The 19,138-nt window shown below is 45.2% G+C and overlaps 1 protein-coding gene across 2 annotated transcripts in view; it reads left to right on the top strand.

The window, feature by feature from the left end:
* Window positions 1–19,138, top strand: part of LRBA (LPS responsive beige-like anchor protein) — a 1,198,938-nt gene that overhangs the window by 120,944 nt on the left and 1,058,856 nt on the right. For both annotated transcript variants that reach the window (XM_082258080.1, XM_082258079.1), the window contains exon 11: window positions 11,920–12,028. In XM_082258080.1, coding sequence (XP_082114206.1) covers window positions 11,920–12,028 — 109 coding nt within the window. The remainder of the gene's footprint in view (window positions 1–11,919; window positions 12,029–19,138) is intronic.

Raw genomic sequence — 19,138 nt, 5'->3', positions numbered from 1 at the left:
ACTTGGCCCACTCTAAGAAGCTGTGGGACCCTCTGGGTCTCAATCCGCCCTGGCGGCCATGACGGTGTTCCTGCAGTCACTGGTGTCAAGTTTGATATGGCCCTTCAACAAGGGCATAGCAAAAAGCATTTCCCGCTTTCACCTGCATCCTCTGCCTCATCAGAGTCTGAGGCTGATTTGGTCACCGCAGATGCAAGTCACCTTACTGGTTCTATGTCCATGCACCCGGAGTACTCTGACAGTGAGGATGAATCCTCTTCCACTACAGCCGCGCATGAAAGGGTGCTTGTGGAGACACTGATTGTATCAGTGCCGGAACTTTAAAATTGGAGGACTCAGCTAATGCTGCGTTGGCTGCACTGGTGCAATTTGGTAACCAGTCCATCCAAGGCGACTAAGGTTTTCCCCTTTTCCGCCTATTTCTACATTGTTTCAAGTCAGTGGGTTTCCCCAAAATGCATGGTCGGGATACAGAAGCATTTTTCTAGAAGGTATCCTTTTGAAGAGTCCCTTTCGAAAAAACAGACCGCTCCGCCGGTGGTGGATTCTCAGGTTTCAAGGTTAAGCAAAGCCACACTGCTACCAGTGGAGGACTCTCCATCCTTTTAGCTCTCTTATCAACAGGGTCCTTAATCTCTGGTCCAATACCTTTTTACCGTGGCTGGTTCAATTTTGAGGCCGATGTTTGCCCTAACATTAGTCTCCCAGATCTTAACGAAATGGGCAAAGTTTCTGCGCCAGGATTTGGAAGGGGGTCAGCATCCTCCTGAGCTGACAGAGCTGGCGATCAGTTAGTACAGGGATTACAGGATTACAATGTATCTGTGATGCCTCTCTGGATGCGGCCCCTTCAGCCTACAGGGTTTCTGACAGCTGTGACCCTCCGCCTCATGAGTACTGACCGATCCCCCTTTTGTAGGAGACCGACTGTTTGGAGCTTCCATGGAAGAGATCATTTAAGTTTTATAGGGAGGTAAGAGTACTCTGCTTCCACAGGTTACGAAGAGCAAAGAGCCTCATCAAAAGCGTGGTCCTTTCCTTTCGTCCCGTGGGAATTGCAGGATAAGGGATCAAAATCCACCTGTAACTTTGCGGGAGTTTTCAAGAGACCTTGGTCTGGTAAGTCAAAAGCAAGTTCTGTTGGTGCTGCAGACAAGTCCACTTCAGCCTGAAGGGGCGCCTTTGCTTTTTTCCAGACCCGTGGACCTCTTTGATTCTTGACTAATGGGTCCATGAGTTGATTCGGGCCTGTTACAAGATGGAGTCCTGGTTCTTGCCTCCAGCAAGGTTACATAGTTAGTGAGGTTGAAAAAAGACACAAGCCCATCTGGCTCAACCAATAAAAAACAAACAAAAAAAAAACAGTAATGAAAACCCAACCATACAATCGTATACCCGCAGTTGATCCAGAGGAAGGCAAAAAAAACCCAGCAAAGCATGATCCAATTTCCTACAGCAGGGGAAAAAAAATCCTTCCTGATCCCCCAAGAGGCAATCGGATATTCCCTGGATCAAGTTTACCTATAAATATTAGTACCCACTTATATTAACCACTTAAGCCCCGGAAGATTTTACCCCCATTCCGACCAGGGGGTATTTTGCGATTCGGCACTGCGTGAATTTAACGCACAATTGCGCGGTCGTGCGACGCTGTACCTAAACGAATTTGACGTCCTTTTTTTCCCACAAACAGAGCTTTCTTTTGGTGGTATTTGATCACCTGTGCGATTTTTTGATCACGCGCTATAAACAAAAAAAGAGCGTCAATTTTGCAAAAATAGCAATATTTTTCACATTTTTTTATATGAAATTCCCCCAAAAAAAAATGTAAAAATCAAAATTTTTAAAAATTTTCGGCCAATTTATTTTATGCTACCTATGTTTGGTAAAAAAAATCGCAAAAAGCGTATTTTGATTGGTTTGCGCAAAAGTTATCGCGTTTACTAACAAAGGGAAAGATTTTTGTCATTTTTGTTGTTTTTTTTTAACGCGTAATGGCGGCGATCTGCGATTTTTTTTTTTGCGGTACTGCGACATTGCGGCGGACAGATCGGACCCTTGACTGACATTTTTGACACTTTTGGGGTTACCAGTGACATTTCTACAGTAATCAGTGCTATATATATGCACTGTTACTGTAAAAATACACTGGTAGTGAAGGGGTTAACTTTATTTGGAAGGGAGGGGCTGTGTGTGTCCCTAGGGGCGTGGTTTCTACTGTCATTGGCTGTGGCTCTAGCTGTAAAGACACTGATCAACGGATCTACATACCAGATCCGTTTTATCAGTGTCTTTGCAGCGAGGAGAATGACAGGCAGTTTGTTTACACAAGCTGCCTGACATTCTCCCTCTCCCCCGCCGATCGCCGAGTGACCGGCGGACATCGGGTCCGCTGGTCACACGCGCGGGGGGGTCCGTGACCACGCGGGAGCGGGAGCGCGCCCCGGGGGGCGCGCGCTCGCTCCCTAGACCCTCACAAGCAAGCAACGTAGCCCTACGTTAGTTTGCCTGTGAGGGGCTGACCGCCGACGTAGATAGTCGTGCGGCGGTCGGCAAGTGGTTAAGTACACCCAGGAAAGAATCCAGGCCTTTTTTAAAAGCAATCTAGTGAGCTAGCCAGAACCACCTCTTGAGGGAGTCTATTCTATCTTTTAGCCAATTTTCTATCCATTTGCAAACTGATCTTTTCAAGCCTGTAGACTTTACGTAACACATTAGCCCTGTGTGGGGAACTATGTCAAACGCTTTGGCAAAATCCAAGTATACGAAGTCCACAGCCACCCCTCTGTCCAAGGTTTTACTTGCCTCCTCATAAAAAGAAATCAGGTTTGTTTGACAACTTCTGTCTTTCATGAATCCATGCTGTCTGTTGCTTAAATTTTTTTCCAGCAAGAACTCATCTATGTGGTCTTTTATTAACAACTTACTGACCGCCCGCTGTCGATTTATGTCTGTCCTTTGACGCTAAATACCGGGGTTTTGGCAGCAGATAACTGCCATAACCCTGGTATTTTTGAAAATGGAAAAAAAAATGAAAGCGCCCTGTCCCCCGTTAGCTCGCGTGCAGAAGGTCCTGTCATGGCTACTTCTAGTACAAGGAATGTTTACATTCATTGTAATAGGAATAAAAATGATCAAAATTCTTTTATTTTTTTTTCAAAAACTGTGTAATAAAATAGGAAGAAAAAAAAAATGAAAGCGCCCTGTCCCCGTTAGCTTGCGTGCAGAAGCGAGCGCTTACGGAAGCCCCGCCCAAATGTAAACTGTGTTCAAACCACATGTGAGGTATCGCCGCGATCGTTGGAGCGAGAGCAATAATTTGAGCTCTAGACCTCCTCTGTAACTCTAAGCTGGTGACTAGTAGAAATTGTTGCCTATGGGATTTTTAAGCACCAATGTTGCCATTCCGTGCGCAATTTTGAGATCACTGGTCCCCCCCAAAAAGTGTAAAAAATATCAGGGTCCGATCTGTCCTCCGCAATGTCGCAGTCCCGCTAAAAATCGCAGATCGCCGACATTACTAGTAAAAAAAAAACTGGCCTAGAATGTTAAAAAATAGGTTTTTTATTTATTTTTTTTAGAATGTTATGTAGCAGAATGTGAAAAATATTATTTTTTTTTTTTTTTCCCCAGAATGGTTGCTTTTTTTTTTTTTGTTTATAGCGCAAAAAATAAAAATTACACAGGTGATCAAATACCACCAAAAGAAAGCTCTATTTTTGGGGAAAAAAAGACATCCATTTTATTTGGGTACAGCGTCGCTCGACCGCGCAATTGTCTGTTAAAATAAAGCAGTGCCGAATCGTAAAATATGGCCTGGTCATTAAAGCGGAGTTCCGGGCACAAAATCGATGTTTTTTTTTTTTTTTTTTGTGCCCGTCCGCTAGTTCTGGATAACCTGAAAAGGAATTGGATAGTTAGGTTTTTTTTTTTTTTTTTTTTTAAAACTCACCTTGTAATTGTAGATCGTAAATACTCACCTCAGGGTACTTCCTCCCTCGGAGCCGCGGCTCACCCCGTCACTTCCTGCCTCGTGATGATTCCTGGGAGCTGAACGTCATAGCTCCCAGGAATCAATGCGACGGCACCGGCCCCGCACGTCATTTCCGGGCGACGCCGCATTCCCCTGCTAAACAGCTTCTGGGCATGCCCAGAAGCTGTTTAGGAATGCGGCGCCGCACCGGAAGTGACGAGAGGGGCTGGTGCGGCGCATTCTGGGAGAAGAAGACGCGGAAGAAGACGCAGAAGAGGACCGCGCCGGCTTCAGCTGCCCACAAGAGAGATGGAAACGCTGTGGAAGAAATTTTATAAGTAAGTATTTCTTCTAAAAGCTAAGTGCGAACCGGGACAGATCAGAGGCTAGCCATTGTGGAATGTGCTAGCCCTGACTGTCCCGGGGGTATGCTTATTGAAGAATGACATCTGTGCCCGGAACTCCGCTTTAAGGGGGAAAATCTTCCGTTCCAGAAGGGGTTAACCACTTTGAGACCAAGCCTAATTTTGACACTTTGATTTTAGCTTGTAAATACCGTTTTTTTTTTTTTTTTTTTTGCTAAAAAAAAACTACTTGTAACCTTAAAAAATTATATATATATATATATATATATATATATATATATATATATATATATATATATATATATATAATATATTTTTTTTTTAGCAGAGACCCTAGAAAATAAAATGGAGATTGTTGAAATATTTTTTCACACCGTATTTGCGCAGCGGTCTTCCAAATGCAATTATGTTTTCAGTTTTTTTTAATTAAAAATAAGAAAACAGCAAAGTTAGCCCAATTTGTTTCCATAACGGGAAAGATAATGTTACGCCGAATAAATAGATATCCAACATGTCATGCTTCACTACAGTAATCAGTGCTAAAAATCTGCACAGTTACTGTAATAATGACACTGGCACGGAGGGGGTTAACGTTGATCAAGGGGTTAAATGTGAGCGTGGGGGAGCGTGGCTTGTGAAATGATCATAGAGACCTGTGATCCTATATAGAAGGATCACAGGGGCTCTGTGATAATTCCAGAGAGAACACTCAGCTGTGTTTACACCAGCTGTTCGTTCTTCTCTCTCAGCAGGGAGCGATCGCGGTGGTCAAGCGGCAATCAGAGCCGCCTGCCATGTGCATTGGTTTCCCCTCAGAGGTTTGAGGATGGTCATAAGCTCCCCCATGCTCCTTTGTATACACAGAGCTAAGAAGTATTTAATACCTTTGCATTCTCTTTGTCTCTTTGTAAATGGCCCACATGCTCAGACCTGACCTTTTTACTATTAATATATTTGAAGAATTTTTTGGGCTTCGTCCTACTATCGTTTGCAATCTGTCGTTCATTTTGAATTTTTGCGTCCTTGATTTCCTTTTTACATATTCTGTTCAATTCTTTGTAACAATTAAACAATGATAGTGTTCCTTCATTTTTATATTTTTTAAAAGCTCTTTTCTTTTTATTTATTGCTTTTTTAAATTTGGCTGTGAGCCACATAGATTTTATTTTTATCCTTTTAAACTTATTACCCATGGGAATATACTTTGCAGTGAGTTTGCATAAAGTCTTTTTGAAAATTCCATATTTCTGTTCTGTGCTCATCGATGCCAATATTCCCTCCCAGTCTAAATCCTGGAGAGCAGCCCTCATCCTTGGAAATTTTGCTCTCAAAGTTAAGTTTTTTTGTATTTCCTGTATGTGTTTTTTTGCTTACAGCTAACATTAAATGAAATCATATTATGATCACTGCTACCCAGATGTTCTTTTATATGAACATTATTAATAAGCTCTGCATAGTTTGAAATTACCTGGTCCAACAGAGCATCATTTCTAGTGGGGGCCTCAAACTCAACCATAAAATTGTCTTGTGCTAGGTTTATACGTTTTTGCCCTTTAAGGTTCATCCCTTCCAACTTGCGTCTGTCCCCGGATCGTCTGAGGCCTTCTCGGGGCGGTACAGGATCTGCTCTCACAAGGAGTCATTGTATCAGTTAGAGTCAGAATGTTTTCAGGGTTTTTTTTTAGACCTATTTAATGTTACCAGGAAGGAAGGCAAGGTCCGCCCTTTACCGCTTTATGCGGTTCAGAAGTTTCGGATGGAGTCATTTGCGCGGTATTGGCATCCCTTCACTCAGGGTACTTTCTGGCCTCTATCGATATCAAGGACGCTTATCCTTCATACAGTGCCTTGCGAAAATATTCGGCCCCCTTGAACTGTGCGACCTTTTGCCACATTTCAGGCTTCAAACATAAAGAGATAAAACTGTAATTTTTTGTGAAGAATCAACAAGTGGGACACAATCATGAAGTGGAACAAAATTTATTGGATATTTCAAACTTTATTTACAAATAAAAAACTGAAAAATTGGGCGTGCAAAATTATTCAGCCCTTTTACTTTCAGTGCAGCAAACTCTCTTTCCAGAAGTTCAGTGAGGATCTGTGAATGATCCAATGTTGACCTAAATGACTAATGATAAATAGAATCCACCTGTGTGTAATCAAGTCTCCTTATAAATGCACCTGCACTGTGATAGTCTCAGAGGTCCGTTCAAAGCGCAGAGAGCATCATGCAGAACAAGGAACACACCAGGCAGGTCCGAGATACTGTTGTGGAGAAGTTTAAAGCTGGATTTGGATACAAAAAGATTTCCCAAGCTTTAAACATCCCAAGGAGCACTGTGCAAGCGATAATATTGAAATGGAAGGAGAATCAGACCACTGCAAATCTACGAAGACCTGGCCATCCGTCTAAACTTTCAGCTCATACAAGGAGAAGACTAATCAGAGATGCAGCTAAGAGGCCCATGATCACTCTGGATGAACTGCAGAGAGCTACAGCTGAGGTGGGAGACTCTGTCCATGGGACAACAATCAGTCGTATACTGCACAAATCTGGCCTTTGTGGAAGAGTGGCAAGAAGAAAGCCGTTTCTTAAAGATATCCATAAAAAGTGTTGTTTTAAAGTATGCCATAAGCCACCTGGGAGACACACCAAACATGTGGAAGAAGGTGCTCTGGTCAGATGAAACCAAAATCGAACTTTTTGGCAACAATGCAAAATGTAATGTTTGGAGTAAAAGGAACACAGCGCATCACCCTGAACACACCATCCCCACTGTCAAAGATGGTGGTGGCAGCATCATTGTTTTGGCCTGCTTTTCTTCAGCAGGGACAGGGAAGGTGGTTAAAATTTATAGGAAAATGGATGGAGCCAAATACAGGACCATTCTGGAAGAAAACCTGATGGAGTCTGCAAAAGACCTGAGACTGGGACTGAGATTTGTCTTTCAACAAGACAATGATCCAAAACTTAAAGCAAAATCTACAATGGAATGGTTCACAAATAAACATATCCAGGTGTTAGAATGGCCAAGTCAAAGTCCAGACCTGAATCCAATCGAGAATCTGTGGAAAGAACTGAAAACTGCTGTTCACAAATGCTCTCCATGCAACCTCACTGAGCTCGAGCTGTTTTGCAAGGAGGAATGGGCAAAAATTTCAGTCTTTCGATGTGCAAAACTGAGAGACGTACCAAGCGACTTACAGCTGTAATCACAGCAAAAGGTGGCAATACAAAGTATTAACTTAAGGGGGCTGAATAATTTTGCACGCCCAATTTTTCAGTTTTTTATTTTTTAAAGTTTGAAATATCCAATAAATTTCGTTCCACTTGTTGATTCTTCACAAAAAATTACAGTTTTTTCTTTGTTTGAAGCCTGAAATGTGGCAAAAGGTCAAAGTTCAAGGGGGCCGAATACTTTCGCAAGGCACTGTATCCCAATATGTTGGGCATCAGTGTTTTCTTAGATTTTGCCATGGGTGAGAAGCACTTATCAATTCGTGGCATTACCCTTTGGTCTCGCCTCAGCTCCTCGGGTGTTCAAAAAGCGTTGGTCCCAGTGTTAGTTTTGCTAAGGCAGCGGGGAATTGTGGTGCTGGGGTACCTCGACGACCACTTTCTGCAAGCAGAATCTCGAATTGCCTTAAGACGATCTGGATATCACTGTGTGAACTTTGCAAAAGTTTGGCTGGAAACTGAATTTTCAAAAATCCGCTCCGATTCTGTCCAACACACTGGACTACCTGGGTCTGATTCTAGATTCAGCCCGTGTCTTTCTCCCAGAGAAAAAAAACTCGAAGTTGCAGGATGCGATTCGTCTCTTTTTCAATTGGTGGTCATCTCCCAGGACTTGCATGCAAGTGCTGGGCTTGATGGTCTCCACCTTTTTGAGGCAGTTCCGTTTGCTCAGTTCCATACCAGAGCTCTACAAAAGGAGATTCTTCCCAAATGGAACAAGAATCCACAATCCCTAGACAACCTGGTCCTGTTGAGCTGGGGTGCAAGGAATCCTTGTTATGGTGGCTCCGCTCCCTTGTGCTTCGACAGGGAAAATCTTTTTACCCCCTGTACTGGACGTTGGACACCACGGATGTCATCCTGTCTGAGCGGAGAGGTGTCTTGGGCATGGTTCCGGCTCATGGGGGTTTGGACTCTGAAGGAATCCAGTCTGCCAATCAATATCCTGGAGCTTTGGACGATCAGGCTCTGCCTGTCTCTGTGGATGGATCGTCTGCAGGGGCACCTGGTACAGATTTATACGGTTGTGGCGTATGTCTATCGAGGGGGCACAATAAGTGCCCAAGCTGCCAGAGAAGTAGCCAGCATTCTAAGGTGGGCAGAAGGTTTTGTTCCAGCCCCCTCTGCTGTGGATATCCTAGGGGTGGAAAATTGGCAGGCGGACTACCTCAGTTGGCAGGCGCTGGATCAGGGGGGATGGTCTCTTCACCCGGTGGTGGTAAAACAACTGTCTCTCCGGTGTGGGAATCCCGATGGGGACCTGTTGGCCTTTCATCTCAACCGGAAGGCTCAGAGGTTTGTGGCAAGCTCTCAGAATCCTCTGGCCGACGCCACGGACGCTCTGATGGCCCCTTGGGTCCAGTATTGTTAAATGAATGCCTTTCCTCCACTAAAACCTCTGCCAAGGCTTCTTCGCAGATTTGAGGCAGAAGGGATCCAGTCATTCTGGTGGCTCCAGACTGGCCTCGCCTGTATTGGTATGCAGATCTAGTAAGACTAAATTTACTTCTAGGAAGAGGTGGGGATCAGCATTTAGCCCTTGGCATCATCAAGGGCCGGATTTCCGCTTTAGCATTCTTCTGCCAACGTCGGTTGGCCACAAATTCTTTGGTTCACCCTTTGTTCAGGGGGTACGCCACCTGGCTCCTCTTGTAAGGTCCCCGGTGCCTCCGCGGGACCTCAATCTCGTATTGTCGGTTCTTCAAAAAAAAAAAAAAAAAATGCATTTTGAAAACATTTGTGAACTTCCTCAGCTTTGTCACAGAAGGGGGTCACCTTGGTGGCTATTGCTTCTGCATGCAGGGTGCCGGAGCTGGCTGCGTTGTCCTGTCGGTCACCTTACCTGGTAGTTCACAGGGACAAAGTGGTGCTACGTCCCTGCCAGCTTTTCCTTCCTAATGTTTTCTCTGATTTCCACTTAAATGAAGACATTAGGATGCTTAGACCACAAGGAAGGCAACACAGAGATTGCCTTACATTCCCTGGATGTGGTTCTGGCAATCAGGGTTACTGGCAGCGACTGATTAGATTCAGAATTCGGATTCCTTGTTTGTCCTTACGGATTAGTCTTGTGAGGGGCAGGCTGCATCTGCTGAGACCATTTCCAGATTGATCAGACAGATGGTGGTACAGGCCTATTCCATTAAGGGTCAGGTTCCCCCTTTCCCTGTTAAGGCAAATTCTACGAGGGCACTTAGTGCCTCCTGGGCCTTCCATCATCAGGCGTCAGTGGTCCAGGTTGTCTGTGCACACCTTCACCAAATTTTACAAGGTGGTTGTAGTCTGATCTGCTGATGCTGCTTTTGGCCACAAAGTTTTGCAGGCTGCTGTTGCAGAGGCTCAAGCCTCTGGAGGGTGTATTTTTTTTCTTTGGTAGATGAGCTCCAGTTGCTGGGTGAGCTCCTGTTTTATCTAGTTGGCTACGTTTAGCCGTTTAGCCTTTGGGGAGTGTTATTGCTGTTTTCTTCCCACCCTTCATGTTTGACACTGTTTTGGGACGTCCCAAGGGTGAAGAAGATATGGAGCTGTGTCTGGTAATGAACGAAAGAGTAAACTGGATTTTTGTCTTACTGTAATTTCCTTTTCTCTGATGTTCATTGACGGACACAGCACCCACCCCTCTGAGTTGGGTTATGTATTCTTCAGACACCGAAACTGAAGTCCTATAGCAGGAAGTGGGAGTATACCCCCAAGGACTGCCCTATAGGCGTAGTCAATTTTTTTTCTGCCTAGGGACCTACTCCTGTAGGGGGCAGCATAACCCAAGGGTCAAGAACATATGGAGCTATGTTGTCAATGAACATCAGAGAAAAGGATTATGGTGTACGTTTATGAAAGGGTGAATTTTTTTCTCTATTCACTTCTCTGCAGTTCTCCGGGGAAAATGATCTCCTCTGGCACCCTTTTTTTATGAAGCAGAGAACTTCAGTTCTCCCAGGGTGATCAGAGGAGAACTGTTTTCTCGGAGATCTGTGTAGAAGTGAATGGGAGCGCCTGTAATCTCGTGAGACAAAGCGAGATTACCGTAGTATAAAAATCACTGGCGCGCTTTAACAAGCAGTGATAAATTATCACTGCTGAGTACACGATCCCCACTAATGTTAATAAAAAAAATAGTCCCCTTACATAAATAAATATATAATATAGTGTGTGTATATATTTGTGTGTGTGTGTGTGTGTGTGTATATGTATGTATATATAATAATACATTAATATGGCAGGGGGACATGATTACTGTGTTGGGGGGTCTGAACGAGGAAGAAGGAAGTCGATTATCATCTTTTTCCCCCTCAGTTCTCCCCCGATTTGGTCTTCACTCCCCGCTTCACAAGCTCCAGGCTGGTGAATCCAGGAGTGTGAATTCTGGCACAGATCGCCAGTGAAGTACAGAGATCGCAGCTTCATAGCCTGGCTGTTTCTGTGTCTGTCAATGACAGATTCCCGTGTGAAGAGATGATCAGCGGAGAACATGTTCTCCCCCGATCATTTCTGTTTTCATAAACTGAGAATTATCGGAAATGAGCTGTGATCGGCAGGATCACTGCTCATCTCCGTTTCATAAAAGGACACCTTTATGCGAAAACAAAAATCTTTTTTTTTTCCCCATGTACTGCAAAATCCTAATAAAATGCTAATTCTCTTAAAGCGGTTGTAACGTTTTTTTTTTTGTCCTATAAGGATATCAAACATGTTATACTTGCCTACTCTGTTGCAGTGGTTTTGCGCAGGGCAGTCCGGATCCCCCTCTTCTTGGGTCCCTCATCTGTGACCCTGGCCCCTCCCTTTTTTCATTGCCCCCACAGCAAGCAGCTTGCTATGGGGCACCCAAGCTGAGTCACAGCTCCCTGTGTCCTATCAAACACAGAGCCCCGGCCCGCCGCCCTCTCTACCCTGATTGGCTAGATTACTTTGACAGCAGCGGGAGCCAGTCAGGAAGGCGAATCTCAGACGGCTGAGACACTCGTGGACGTCGCTGGACAGAGAGGGACCTCAGGTAAGTGTTGGGGGGGCTGCTGCACACAGAAGGCTTTTTATCTTAATAGATACAATGCATTAGGATAAAAGAAAAATTGGCTTTACAACTTCATTAAATGCTCTTCAATGCTTCTAAAAGCTACTAAAATGCTACTAGAACCTTAAGTAAAAGAAAAAAAAAAAAAAATTGTAAGATCATTCCTTTGCTAAAAAAAAAAAAAAATTAGCTATAACTGCACTTGTATGTTTGCTTTAAATCTGTTAATTGCATACATTTTTCCAGAAACTAAAAAATGCTTTACAGTTTAATGGATGTGTTTTGAATAAATGTCTGGAAGAATTTGTTTATTTTATTGTCTTCTCTGTAGTTCAACACTTTTGTCCTTCATTTTGGAGCTGCTGAAACACTCACTCGCTATGCAAGAACAGATGCTGTCTTCAAAGGGCTTCCTTGTAATAGGATACAGTCTTGAGAAGGTAAGCTTTACTGTTCAGGAGAATCACTTGGCCATTTCATAGAGCGATTTCCTTCAGTACTTTGTACCCTATATTCAGTCTATATTTGTACTTTTTGCTAGTATATTTCAGGTATAGTGGACATTACCAGCACCCCAAACAAGCATTATTATTTTTTTTTTTTTTTTATTGGGGGAACTAAAAATGGATAGCCTATTTTTTCATCTGATTTTAGTTTGACATTGCATCTATCTGTTTTGATATGTTATCAACTGACATTAACTGCTAATGAGGGTGAAAGCAGGAAGTATATACGGAAAGGGTTAATTCACCTTTTTTCACAAAAATGAAAAAGGTGAACCTAACCCTCATCACCCTCCCCTACCCTCCTGTTCCTGCTGCATGCCCTTCTTCTGCCTGCTTTTCCAGCCGGTATAATGTCTGGCCATTTAAAACATGACTATGCAATGGCAGAGGATGTGAAGCAGCATGTTGCGAGCAAAGGCAAGTGTTCATTAGTTGACGCTGGCCTTGTGAGTGTATTGCCCAATAAAAGTCCTTTTGAGGCACCTTTCTTCCAGGAAAACGTCTTAGCAAAAATCAGAGATTCCCATTGGCCATTGCTAGCTAATAAATGCTTACCATTGCAAGCAATATACTGCTTTGCAGCCTTAGATGCTGTGTTGTGAAGTTTTAAGGTGCAAAACTGTCATACCAGCTGGAGAAGGTATCAGAGAATGGGCATCATATTTGGTACATAAAGAAGCGATTGGAAGATTGGTGAAGGTGTTCGGAGTTCACTTTTTTTTTTGTGAAAAGGTAAACTATACCCTAATCAATTGGTCTGAAACAGGCTCCTCAAAGGAAACTTGTCCTGCAAGAAGTGTATAGGATTCAGTTCCTTATCGTTTCTATTGGAAATGCTAGTTTTCTGGCTCTCAGGCTGTATTCTGTCAATGCTCCAAAAAACAATAAGGTGTGACCACCCTCCTCCTGCGCTTGGTATCCAGGCCCCTCGACCACACTCCTCCCGGGACTCACAACTGGCTTCTTAGATGGCTTAGGTCTTGCTGCCCATAACGGACTGGGGTAGTCCACCGGTACTGAAAGCAAAGAAACAAAAAAGGGCGCACCGACCTAGCGCATTATCCTCAATAGAAGGCTTTATTAAAGTAACATTAAAAAATGGCTACTCACAGACGTAGATAAAATAAATCATATCAAGCTCAATTGCTCGAACGTCCGGGTGTAGTCCATACAATCGTTCATAACTGATGAGTTGACGGCTGACGCGTTTCGAGGCCCAGCCTCTTCCTCAGAGCCACTGTGTCATGGCTTTCTCCTTGGTTTATGTAGTGATGTACTGATCCAGTCCCTACCCCTAAGTGGGAGTGTCTCTTCCCCCGGGGGAGTGGCTAGAGTACTACAGCTCTTCCTCTCATGACCTCACTTATTAGTGGTATATAGTGACATAAATCAATCATGCTGATACAAAACAATGCTAAACATATATGCTGAAAATGTATATGTATACATATAGTTAAAATCATGTGCATGAAAATAGGATTAAAATGTAATATAATAAAAGTAAAAACCCTATACATAAAAAACCATATACATAAAAACTACCATGAGCAGATATCAGACTGATGGAGTTGCTTGCTGAGTGCATATAGAGACACTGTAGGGGCTCCCTGAACCGACAATGGAGGGCAGCTAATGTGATCACTATTGGTAATACTCCCCATAATTTTCCTTTTTTACCTTTGCTGGTCTGCTGTGGTCTGGGCCATAGTCTCACCCACTCCTCTTCATACAATCCCCAAATTCTTTCATCATACAGGAGAGGGAGGGGGGGCGTGGAGAAGATCTGCACCAAACAGGGGGAGTCAAAACGGGGGTGGGGAGCCGATCGATCATTATACACCGGCTCCCGGCTCCGTAGAATGCTAATAGAGGGAGGACTCATGCGGAATATGGAGCCGATCGGTCATTACATGCCGATCACCGGCTCCGTGGAACGCACGCCGTTACATGGCTTCCGGGTTACCGCGATGCGTTCCAGCTGTCGTCACTTCCGCTAACATCGCTTCCGCTGACGTCACTTCCCATGAATGGAGATGCTACGTACAGCGAGGTAGTTCGTCTCCATGGTGACCCTCCCTGGGAGGGTCACCAGGGAGGGTCACCATGGAGACGAACTACCTCGCTGTACGTAGCATCTCCATTCATGGGAAGTGACGTCAGCGGAAGCGATGTTAGCGGAAGTGACGACAGCTGGAACGCATCGCGGTAACCCGGAAGCCATGTAACGGCGTGCGTTCCACGGAGCCGGTGATCGGCATGTAATGACCGATCGGCTCCATATTCCGCATGAGTCCTCCCTCTATTAGCATTCTACGGAGCCGGGAGCCGGTGTATAATGATCGATCGGCTCCCCACCCCCGTTTTGACTCCCCCTGTTTGGTGCAGATCTTCTCCACGCCCCCCCTCCCTCTCCTGTATGATGAAAGAATTTGGGGATTGTATGAAGAGGAGTGGGTGAGACTATGGCCCAGACCACAGCAGACCAGCAAAGGTAAAAAAGGAAAATTATGGGGAGTATTACCAATAGTGATCACATTAGCTGCCCTCCATTGTCGGTTCAGGGAGCCCCTACAGTGTCTCTATATGCACTCAGCAAGCAACTCCATCAGTCTGTGATATCTGCTCATGGTAGTTTTTATGTATATGGTTTTTTATGTATAGGGTTTTTACTTTTATTATATTACATTTTAATCCTATTTTCATGCACATGATTTTAACTATATGTATACATATACATTTTCAGCATATATGTTTAGCATTGTTTTGTATCAGCATGATTGATTTATGTCACTATATACCACTAATAAGTGAGGTCATGAGAGGAAGAGCTGTAGTACTCTAGCCACTCCCCCGGGGGAAGAGACACTCCCACTTAGGGGTAGGGACTGGATCAGTACATCACTACATAAACCAAGGAGAAAGCCATGACACAGTGGCTCTGAGGAAGAGGCTGGGCCTCGAAACGCGTCAGCCGTCAACTCATCAGTTATGAACGATTGTATGGACTACACCCGGACGTTCGAGCAATTGAGCTTGATATGATTTATTTTATCTACGTCTGTGAGTAGCCATTTTTTAATGTTACTTTAATAAAGCCTTCTATTGAGGATAATGCGCTAGGTCGGTGCGCCCTTTTTTGTTTCTTTGTATTCTGTCAATCCTTGACTCCGAGCATTCAAATTTGAAGTTTAGCTTCAATGGCTGCTCTCATGTTAAGGACTTCTATCTATTTTGCTGATCACAATATTAGCAATGCATCCAGGCAGCTAGCATTTTCAAAATTTAACAGTGACCGCTCTATTGATTGCTCTCATGATGGGTTTCTTGTAAAATGGCTGTGATTTCTGACTTATTAAAGTTAGTCATCCTGAATTTTTACTACCTTAAGAATCAATTGCCTGGTTCAGACTAATATATTCCTAGTAGCCTAACACTTTTTATGCATGTTGTATGTCCATTATTTATGAAGTAGTTAAGGGTCAAGACAGCCTGAGATCTTGCCTTTTCAAAAACACACACACACCACAGGTGCCTCTCCTAAAATTAGAATATCATCAAAAAGTTAATATATTTTAGTAATTTTGTTCAAAAAGTCAAACTCCTATATTTTAGTTAGATGCGTTACACACATAGTGATATTTCAAGCATTTCTGTATTTTGATGATGGCTTACAGCTAGTGAAAACACAAAATTCAGTATCTCAGAAAATTAGAATATTTCATAAGACCAATAAAAAAAATTTTAATACAGAAATGTTGGCTTACTGAAAAGTATGTCCATGTACAATATAGTATGCACTCAATACTTGGTCGGGGCTCCTTTTGCATGAATTACTGCATCATGATGTGCTCTGGAAGCCCAGGTTGCTTTGATAGCGGCCTTCTGCATTGTTGGGTCTGGTCTCTATCATCTTGCTCTTGACAATACCCCACAGATTCTCTATGGGGTTTAGGTCAGACGAGTTTGCTGGTCAATCAAGCACAGTGATGCCAAGATCATCAAACCAGGTATTGGTACTTTTTGGCAGTGCCAAGTCCTGCTGGAAAATGAAATCAGCATCTCCATAAAGCATGAAGGGCTCTAGAATTTCCTGATAGAGGGCTGCGCTGACTTTGGACTTGATAAAGCGGACCAACACCAGCAGATGACATGGCTCCCCAAATCATCACAGACTTTGAAAAATGTTGCACTAACTTTGGCGGGACCTAGCCCCACTGGACGGGGACTAGCCTGCGAGTTTGGGTCTCTGCCTAAGCCTTCCCCGCCGACAGCCCCACATTTCGACAGCGAGGAACTGTCTGGAGCAGTACCCGCCTGGTTCCTGTTACCCTTGGAGGGTTTTGGGGTTGGTACAGACTCTTCCCTGGGACAGTCAGACCTGTAGGTTCCCCTCAGACCCTCCCCCCGGTCGTTGGGCCACCTGGTACCCCCCCCAATCCCATCTGGGGTAGCGTGGCGGGTTGGGATTGTGACTGGGACTGGTGTGCTGCATTGTACTGGGGGGGGGGAGGGGGGGGGGTTGGGCACTGGCTGTTATTGGGGTCTTCTGCTTGGTCCCCCCTCTCCTTACTGGTTAAATGCCAGGGCACCAGGGATCCTTGGAGCTGCGTGCGGCAGCCTTTGTCGTAGCCATTTGTTGTTGGTGCTGCTTGCTAATAGAGCTGCAGCCATGACAGGGGAGCCTCTGGGGCTCCTCTTTTTTTAGACTTGGTGTTGACTCCTAGGTTTTTTCTTTCCCCCTTGGACGCTGCAAGGGGAGCAGTGCTTCCTGGTGCAGACTGGGGCTACTCTGGTGGGATGGGGAATCTGGTTAGGTCCCTCCCTCTCTCTTTCGTGCAGATTGTGGGGTGCTCTGCTTGCTGGTGACCCAGTGGTGCTACCAGCACGATGGGGGTGGCCCATAGCGCTGCTAGTCTTTTTTAGAAGCTTGCTTATGGAGTCTTAGGAGCATGTTTCCCCACCTGACCCCCTCTGAGGCCGCATGTCCCTAGGGGTTTCAGACCTCAGTGGGTGCGCTGACAGCAGTCCTGGAGTGCTTTCTTTCCCAAGTGAAGGTGGCATTTGGGCAGAGGGCTAGCAAAAAGTGTCCCCCTGTCTTCCCCTGCCTCCTGTCTCATCATCTGACTCGGCTGCCGCAGACGTGGCCCACCCTGTGGGGTCTGCAGCCACACTGCCTATCAGATAGTGAGGATGATTCCTCCGCCTCTGTAGCTGCTAGTGGATGCACTGATTGCATTTGTGCAGGAAACTAAAAGAATGGAGGATGCAGCTGGGATTGCGACGGAGGTGGTGGTCCTGTTTGGCACCCACATGTAGTTTCGCGTGGCAAATGTGTTTCCTTATCCCTCCTATTTTGCCAAATTTGTCTCTAAAGAGTGGTAGTGTCCGAAACATCCCTTTTGTGGTTCCTACAAACTTTTGCGGTGCGGTACCCCTTTGAGTCTCCCTAAGAAATGGGCTGTTCCACCAGCGGTGCCCCCCCCCCCCTGTCTCCAGGTTGAACACGACTACCATGATTCCGGTATAGGAATCTCCGGGTTTTAAAGATCTGGCTGACATGAAGGCGGGGTCTGTGGCCCGCAATATGTTCACTTTTGCTGGCCCGGCACTTAGGCCAGTCCTGGCTATTGCCCTGGTGTTGCAAACACTTAGTGGGCTAGGCTTTTGCATTATGACCTGGGGGGTGAGCAGATTTCCCCCTGCCTTTGCTGGGTGGCGGAGCAGTTAGGCCAAACAGACTTGGAAATCAGGGGAACCTTGTCCAAAAAGGCATAGCAGACAAAACTGAAGCCCCTGGACTAAGTTTTGGTCTGCGGACCAGACTTCTAAAAAAAAAAAAAAAAAAAAAAAAGTTCCCTGATTTCAGTCTGGGAAGGGGAGACCACCTTGTCGCAGACGTAGCCCGTCTTTCTCAGCTTACAGGAAGTTTTTCATCCTGCAGGGTCAACTGACAAGGGTTCAAAACCTTTTAAGTCCTCCTCGGGAGGTTTCAAGCGGCCATGGTCTGGCAAACAGAGCCGGATTCTCTAGACCGGTGCGCCCTCACTGTGCCTGGGGTGGGGGGGATGTCTTTGCTTGTTTCCGGGCCTGTGGACTTCCTTGGTAAACAACCAATATATCCACAAAATGATACTGTCTGGTTACAAGATTAGTTTAGTTCATGCCCTCCGGAAAGGTTCTTCCCTTCCACGGTGCTTCTTTCCCAGACCGATTGCAAGCTGTTTCTGCAGGATATGATTTTCTTGTTTCCGGTATCGGAACGGTTTCAGGGTTTTTATTCAAACCTGTTCAAGGTCCCAAAGAAGGAGGGCAAGGTTTGTCCAATTTTGGAAGTTCAGTCCATTCACACGGTGGTGGCATGCCTTCATTGGGGAGAGGCCTGCTTGCTGCTGTGGGGGAGGAGCATTACCAGTTCATGGCGTTACCCTTTGGTCTCGCCTCTGCTCCTTGGGTCTTAACAAAAAGTGTTGGCCCCAGTTCTGGTGTTGCTACCTCAGCGGGGGATTGCAGTACTGGGCTACCTGGGTGACCACCTGTTGCGAGCTGAGTCCTCTGCTGCTCTGATGGATGATATTGGGATCACTATACAGACCCTGTCAGTTTGGTTGGCTACCATCTGGGTCTGACTCTGTATTCAGCCCTAGCCAGAGTGTTCCTTCCTCTGGACAACCTCCAGAAGTTGCATGCTGCGATTTCACCTACTGCTGTCTAGCAGGTGGTCCTCCCTCTGGACTTGCATGTGGGTTCTGGGCTTTATGGTATCTACTTTTGCGGCTGTTCCTTTTGCACAGTTCCACACAAGGTCCCTTCACAGGGAAATACTGGTAAAATGGGACATGTGTCCGAGGTCTCTGGACAGTCTGATTCCGCTGAGCTGGAAAATCAGGGGGTCTCATCTGGTGGCTTCGCTCTTAGGATTTCCCTGCTGAAGAGCCGTTCTCCCCTTGTATTGAACAGTGGCCACTACGGATGCCAGTCTGTCCAGGTGGGGAGATGTCCTGGGACTGAGCTTAACTGTTGGACACTGGAAGAGTCCAGACTGCC

This window comes from Pelophylax lessonae (assembly GCF_965119305.1).
Source record: "Pelophylax lessonae genome assembly, chromosome: 1".
Taxonomy (NCBI): Eukaryota; Metazoa; Chordata; class Amphibia; order Anura; family Ranidae; genus Pelophylax; species Pelophylax lessonae.
This window is presented reverse-complemented; position numbering and strand designations above follow the sequence as displayed.